The 7,808-nt window shown below is 30.8% G+C and overlaps 1 protein-coding gene across 1 annotated transcript; it reads left to right on the top strand.

Annotated features, from left to right (window-relative positions):
* Positions 210-6,180, top strand: LOC18585810 (sister chromatid cohesion 1 protein 1). The gene is made up of 20 exons (XM_007008830.2): positions 210-262; positions 1,340-1,408; positions 1,511-1,569; positions 1,686-1,730; positions 1,825-1,844; positions 1,991-2,061; positions 2,154-2,253; positions 3,164-3,239; positions 3,359-3,428; positions 3,552-3,661; positions 4,060-4,130; positions 4,220-4,369; positions 4,581-4,749; positions 4,831-4,904; positions 4,989-5,118; positions 5,193-5,271; positions 5,363-5,505; positions 5,596-5,674; positions 5,770-5,882; positions 5,965-6,180. Exons 1-20 carry the CDS (start codon positions 210-212, stop codon positions 6,045-6,047), a joined length of 1,764 nt encoding a protein of 587 aa, XP_007008892.2. The 3' UTR covers positions 6,048-6,180.

Genomic DNA, 7,808 nt, shown 5'->3' with positions numbered 1-7,808 from the left:
GTAACAAATAACAAACTGTGTTTGTTTGGCTCTCAACAAAACCAAAACCAAAACCCAAACAAAAAGAAAAAGAAAAAGAAAAGAAAACTCTCTCTCTCCCTCTCTTCCTCTCTCAGAAACTCCATTAACGAAAGCTTCGTTTCTTCGTTTTCACAGTATTTTTTTTTTAAATTTCAAAAAACCGGAAGGAAAAAAAAGAAGAAAACAAAATGTTTTACTCTAGAGAGCTCCTTGCTCGCAAAGCTTCTCTTGGCCAAATATGGTGAGCTTTCTCTTTCTCTTACTCTTTTTTGTTTTTATCCATTTTTAACTTCAGTTTGTCTTTGTTTTTAATCTCGTAATATTTGTATTATTTTGCTGAAATTAATCTGAAAAAGAAGTATCTCTAAGATGAGGAACAAGCTATCTCTCTTTCTCTCTCGATGAGAGATCGCCATTAACGAAGCGCCGTTTCTTTTTCTTATTTGTCTTTTAAGTTTATAAAAGAATACTGATCAGTTTATTTTCTTTGTTTTGTTTTTCCATGTTAAACTTAGTTTTTGTTGTGTTTAGGATCGCCATTAACGAGCTCGTTTGTTTTCATGCATGAGTTTGCTCTGTTACTTAGAATTCGTCGAAAGTTCTCTTAAAAAGAAGTTTCCGAGTACATTTTAATCTGGATGATAAGTATTCCTTCTACGTTTCACTGTTTAACTTCATTTTTTTAAAATCTCATAATATTTGTAATATTTGGCTGAAATTTATCGGAAAAAGAAGTATCTCTCAGATGGAGAAAACGCTATCTCTCTTTTTCTCTCGATGATAGATCGCCATTAACGAAGCTCCGTTTCTTTTCTTTGTTCTATTTTTCCATATTAATTTTTATTTTTTGTTTTGTTTATAATCACGAGCTCATTTGTTTTCATGCATGAATTTGTTCTGTTTATTTGAATTCTTCAAAAGTTCTCTCAGAAAAAGAAGTTTCTGATTACATTTCGGTCTGGATGTTAAGTATTCCTTTTACGTTTTATTATTTATCTGTTAAATCTCTGTGAAACGTAAATATTTGACAATGAACTGTCAACTAGCTCTACTTTGCGATTTATTTTCACCTTTATTCGACGCCATTTTTTATTGATTTTCTTTGTTAAAGTAGATCTAATCTCTCTTTTTCTTTTTATGCTCTGTTTTACTTTCCATTACTAGTTTGATCAATTTTCTTTTTAGTTTTTTTTAATTAAACGTTCATTTTTAGTGAACTTTTTGTTAATTAAAGCTCCGTTTGGCTTTCTGTTATATAAGCTGGAATAAATAACTATTCTCTGTTGTTTTTTCTTATTTTGGCTCTTTGTTTATTAAGGTTGCTTGGGACTAAGCAGTCGAAGCTCGACCGAAGAAAGGCTAGCAAGCTCGACGTAGCTCAGCTCTGGTTTCTATTTTCCTTTTCAGTCATTGCGATTTCTTCTTGGTTGCCTTAGCTTGTATTTTAGACGAACTCAGATTCCTTTTTCCTCTCGAGTGTATTTAACAGTGAAGAGATTCTATATCCTCCGGTTCCTATAGCTCTTCGACTCTCCAGCATTCTCATGGGTAAAACAAAATAAATATTAGTATTAGTTTCTATTTTTTCATATTTTTTTAAATAGTTTTCTGAATTTCAAACTCGGTTCTAGTAATTTCACTAATTTTCTCTTTATTCTCTCAAGGTGGAGTTGTGATTCTCTATGAGAAAAAAGTGATGCTCCTTCATGGTAAATAAATTTTGGACCCTCATTTTTCAAAATATTTGACTATTTACCGTTTTATTTTACAGTGGTTTTGATTCTGTAGTTTTATGTTTAACAGATGATGCTAATCGGCTTCTGGTACCAACTTGGAAAGCACTGGATAATTTCCTTTTCATCTTTTTTTTTTTTGTTCTGTAATTTTCTTCTTCAATTAGTAAATTCGTTTCTGTTGATTAACTGTTTTTGCTAATCACCTTTGATTTTCTTTTTTTGGTGTGTTTGAGGTTGAACTAAGAAATGCATGGAAGGCGATGGACGAGCCAACTCTACTCCCCAAAAGAAGAACAAAAGCCGGGCAAAATCTCTTTTCTGTCAAATTAAAGTTGAAAACATTTGAAAAGATTTGGTTTTGGTGTTATTCTGTCTCATTGTCTCCATTGTGTGCAGGAGAAAAACCATTACGCTGCCTGAAAATGAAGACACTAATGTTGGAGAACCTGAAGATGAAGAAACCTCCATGCGGTTTCAACAGAACAATCTTAACATGGTAAATTTTTCATAATATAAACTCTTTAAGGTAAGGATATTTTATTTGATGGAAGAAGCAATTAAAAAAAAAACTGTTATAAATGTGTGTTTTACGCTGCCATTAGGTTTGGACAGTTTAAAATATGATGGTTAATTATATTTTCCCCAGCCCCTGCTGGAGAGAGGTTTGATGGATTTATTATCATTTCTATTATTTGGTTTTTCAAAAATAAAGTGGTAAATTAGCTATATTACTTGAGATATTGAAATATGGTAAAATAATCTTATCCTCATTCATGGTGTTTTAACTAAATTTATTCTTTTTTTCCAAAATTTGTTACTAGGCCTGGTGACTCGTTTCATTGGGGCTTTGGATGCTAATTGGGTTGGCTCGGGGGAAGCCTGAAAATGTAACTAAGTGTGGACTTTTTCAAATCTAAGTGTGTCCTATACATTAGCATGCAATGCTAATAATAAGTGTGGACTTTTTCTCATTTTATCACCTTTTGTTCTTCTACTTGATTTCTTCCTTTTTGGGGGCACAGACCTGCAGCTAATGGTATCCATTTTTTACAGTTCGTGCATTTGTTTCAGTTATTTTGGTTCACCTCTTCCTATCTTTGGCCAATTCCACTGTGACCCAACATGTTGAGTCTTCATGTATTTAATCTGTTCACCCTTGATCATTATCAAAATTATGTGAGTGAATTGTTAAGGGAAAATCAGTTCCCCTGAGAAGGAACAACTTATAATTGAAACATATTCTTATTAGATGCCTCGATTTTTAGCCTAAAGGCCGAGAAAGGTACTATTCTTATTAGATGCCGGTGGAAGAAAAGTCTGTTACAATTACTGACAGAAAGCAGTTATCAGAATCATTTACAATTCCATTCCGGGACTAATATTTTGTTACCTTTGATGATGTACAGCGACTTGACCAAGTTGATGAATACTATTTTACCAATGATCCCATGGAGGATAATCTCACCCATGACCACCATCAAGGTTTTTTTTTCACCCCTGAACTTTTCTGCTAGATGGTCATTTCGAACATGTACATCAAGCTGAGAATCATATTTAATGTTATGCTGCATGTTCGACCACTCTCGCTTTCTTTCTTACAGCTGATGATAACGACATCACCTTATTCGATTCATTTCAGCCTAATACACACATTCATGATCAATTTGAAAGGTAACTTTAAAAGCTTAGTTCCATGGGGGTGCGCATCTGTAGCTGGCAGAGGTTTTAGTTAAGAATTCACAAGGGTGTCTGTGGACTGAATAATTCTCTCAATTTTTCTAACTGCTGTGACAGATTTGAAGGTGGTCATGGGGAGACGCAACTGAACGTCAATTTAGAAGAGTATATAGAGATACCAACTACTCCCATTCCTTCTCCAGCCCAGCAAGATGGGCCTCAAAGAGGTAAGAGTACTGTAATGCCTTAGATGGTCAAGAATAGTGCAACCTTAAACCATGTCTGCAGTTTTTGATCGTTTAAGGGAAAGATTTAAGAAATCTGGAAAAAGATATGAAGCTTTCACTTAATTTTTAAACCATTTTCGCAGTCCTGCTGAATAATATTTGTAAATGAACCATTCATATTGATTTTAGATCCAAGTATGCAAACATTGTCATAAATAATTGCTGTTCAAAATGAATTTTCTGACCAAACAAGTTTTGAAAGCTTTCCTGTGCATAAATTTATATATAACTGAAAGTTTTCCTAATATCAGTGATCTTTTTGTGTCATTTCAGTTATTTTCCACTTTAGAAAAACTAGGAATGAGAGTGAGCTTGATATTCATGCTAATCTCCTGCAGATGAAGAAACCCAAGAGCAGCATCCAGAGAACCACTTGGATCAACAACTTAATAAAAACCAAGAAGCCAGAGTAAACATTAATGATTTTTACCAACAGTTTTGCAAAGAATCAGATGGAAAATACAGTCTTCGCTAATTTTATTCTCCTTGAGAAAGCAGGACCAACAGAGGCCAGGGCCAGTAAGACGAAAAGCGAGAAAAGCCAAAGGAATTACCATAGATGAGGAACAAATTACACTTCCAAACCATGTGTACCTATCCTGGCTTCATGACACTTCAGATATTGTATCAAGACGAGGGAGGAAAAGGGTATGCCCTGCATATTTGCAATTTATCCTATTCATGTTGTGCATAATTATGTTGCATACCAAGATCACTTAGCCACTAAACTTGCCCCATGAGCAAATATTTGTTACACATTATTCTGAACCACACATATCAGAAGCGTTTTATACCAAGAAAACAATCATTTCAAGAATCACTTATGTAACGTAAGGTTTTTATGCTATAAATGATGCAGGGGCGCACAAATATCCTGTCTACTTTGAAGATAGCTGAGCTCATGGAGCTCCCATCTACTGTACTAATGGATGATACGTTTGCGAAAGGAGATCAAGACATCCCTTACCCAGCACCACTGTTGGATCTCTGGAAGAAAGGCACTCAACCTCGCAATGACTCACCCACTGGTTTGAACTCACAGCTTCTTGCTTCTTAAGTTCTTGTGGATATAATGGAGGGAAGTTAATCTATATTTATACTGTACACAGTGAGGACCTCACAACCACGAGCACCCCAATCATCTCCTCCGGATAGAGTACAGTATGATAATCCAATGGATTATGTAAGTCTCGGAACCAGGTCTTTTAATTTGCTTCCCTGAAATACATTTGTACCCCTGTGGCCTGATCCAATTTGGAATGTGAAGCCTTTTGAAGATCTTCACAGCGGAGTTGGTTCCCCTTCTCTTGCTGCTACCATAGAGTTACAGCGAACGAGTGTGGTAAATAAGGTGACGCCATTGGAGACCAATCAGTTTGTCACCCCTGGAAATTCTGGTATGAAACATCATCTCTCTTTTCTTCTGTTTGGAGACACTGTGTATTAGCTAAGCTTCATGTGCATTTTGCAGGAGATGCAGCAAGATACACCGGGAGCTCGGTATCCGGAGATGGAATCCCCACAAATAACTTAGAAGTAAATATTGGAAGGTAAGTAAAAAATCCATGTTCCAAAATAAATTAGAAGGTAGACAAAATTTCCATTCAGGAGATGAGCAATGTGCTTGTGATTAACTTAAAGGGTTGGGTCCAAGAAGAATATTGTGCCGTCGACTTCGAAGAACAGTACTGGCAGCCTTGACCCAGTGGTTGAAGTGTTTCAGGAAGCTGACATTGACTACAAGTTATCAAGTCCAGGACCAAAAGCCCTGACACCGGATCAAGGTAAATGGACTCATCAACTTCCATTTTGCCATAACATCTATAATCAGTACTGGAATTTCCTTTTTCTATATTTATTTTTCTTTTTTACAGAATTATTGGTGGAAACCCAACTTACAATGGAAGCTCCAGCGAATGATCCTCCTGACATAATGACTGAGAACATCAGGAAGTATTTGTTCTTTACATCCATCCCCCTTTTTAAAGTTTTTAAAAATTAACCTTTGACTTTGTCTGATTCAGCCTAATCTTTAATTGGCTTTGCAGGTATATGAAAGCACACTTTGAAACTCCAGGAGCTCCTCAAGTAGAATCCCTGAACAACTTAGCAGCTGGACTGAATCGAAAAGGAGCAGCTCAGCTCTTCTATCAGACTTGTGGTATATATATGCAAAAAGATGTGATCTATTGGTTTTTGAAAGTGTCAAATATAAGCATCTGAATATTGTTTTTGCTTTGCAGTTCTTACTTCTCAAGGTTTCTTAAAAGTGAAACAAAGGGAGCCTTTTGGAGACATTCTTATCTCTAAAGGACCAAAGATGTGACGCTACAAAAGGTAAGTTAACTGCTGGTTTCAAAAGGAAAAAGATCAATTAGTTAGTTGCTCCTCTCTTTTCTTTTCCAGTGAAACATCGCTTTGAATGTTAATTTTCTTCTTTTAATTGGCTTTAGAACCTTCTTCTTTCCTTGTTTTTTTCTCTTTTGTTAAAGAATATATAAAGGGGAGGAAACAAGATTGTGCCTACTTGTGTTGTTAATTTCTTAGTAAATAGTTCACAACTTGAGTCTACAAGTTTGATTTCTCTTTCGATCTCATTTTTACATTTTGAGTTTGTATTTGATTTTCTGTCAATATATTAGATTTTATATATTACTAATTAAATTAAATAAGTATTATTATTTTATTAAAAAATAAATTTGAAAATTAAAAATTCTAAAAAAATAAACACTTTTTTTATATACTTATGTTCATAGTTTATTTATTTTAAATACATTTTTTGTTACTGACTACTGTTTTGAATTATATTTTAGTTTTTTCAAAATTATAATTGTAACATTCAAAGCTTCATAATTAAATGCATTATCATTATATAAAATTATTTATAATTAAATATATAATAATATTGCGTTTTATATAAAAAAAATATAAAATGATAATGTATTAAATATTGTATAGTATATATAATAAAATATAATGTGATGTTATCTAAGATTTAAAGATGAATATAATAACAGATAAAATATTACTACTATTAAAAAACTTATATAATGTTATAATGTGGATATTGTTGTTATAGATTAATATTTCTTAGACTTTTACAATTATTTTTATTTTCACAATATATAATATGATTTTATTTTTAAATGTAATTTATTTCATAATAAAAATTGTTTATAATGATTAATATATCAACATTAATTAGTGTTGACATAAAATATTTTAGTACAAACATAATATTGATTATTACTTTATCACTGAAGATTAATCCATTATAATAACATTTAAATTATTATATTTTTAAATATTCATAATATGAATTAATACTTCACATAATTACTCACATATAAATATTCATATAATATAATTTAATACTAATATAGTATTAATTTATTATTTTACTGTTAGTAAAGATTAATTAATATTAATAATAAGAAATAAAAATATATAAGAATAATAGGAATACGAAGAATGAATCTCATGTGTTTAATAATAATAATAATAATATTATGAATTATTATCATATTTAAAATGATTATTGTTATCATTTTCAGATATTAATGTTCCGTGTTATTAATAAAAATTAATCTTTATTGACAGTATAATAATGAATAATAAAATAATATTAAAATATTTAAAATAAAATAATTATCAAAGAAGATATAATAAATTAGATTCAGTTATTACTGAAATATTAAATTAATTTTATAAATATTTAAAATAAACCTAAAATTATAAAAAAATAATAAATTGATATTAAGATATGCAAAATAATAAATTAAAATTTATAGACAATATAATAAATTAAAAATTATAGAAAATATAATTAAAATATAATAAAATAGATTTTATTATAATTGAAATATTATTTAATATGATAAATATTTAAAATAAATTAAAAATTATATTTATGATATGAAAAAATATTTCAATTATAATTAAACTTTGTTTATTTATATTAAAAATATAAATAACATTATTTCATCTTATAAATATTTAAAATAAATTAGTAATTATCCAAATTTAAATAAATTACATTTTATTAAATATTATTTCATCTTACAAATATTTAAAATAAATTGACAAT

Source organism: Theobroma cacao, chromosome 10, assembly GCF_000208745.1.
Source record: "Theobroma cacao cultivar B97-61/B2 chromosome 10, Criollo_cocoa_genome_V2, whole genome shotgun sequence".
Classification (NCBI taxonomy): Eukaryota; Viridiplantae; Streptophyta; class Magnoliopsida; order Malvales; family Malvaceae; genus Theobroma; species Theobroma cacao.
The sequence above is the reverse complement of the archived record's forward strand: the minus strand, read 5'-3'. Positions and strand labels throughout refer to the sequence as shown.

Bases quoted from the DNA above. Each gene is read 5' to 3' on its own strand.
- LOC18585810 (XM_007008830.2), top strand. From the start codon at position 210: ATGTTTTACTCTAGAGAGCTCCTTGCTCGCAAAGCTTCTCTTGGCCAA. The intron at 1,409-1,510 runs GTTTCTATTTTC...TGTATTTAACAG, and splicing joins CTCGACGTAGCTCAGCTCTG to TGAAGAGATTCTATATCCTC. The intron at 4,131-4,219 runs GTAAACATTAAT...TTGAGAAAGCAG, and splicing joins ATAAAAACCAAGAAGCCAGA to GACCAACAGAGGCCAGGGCC.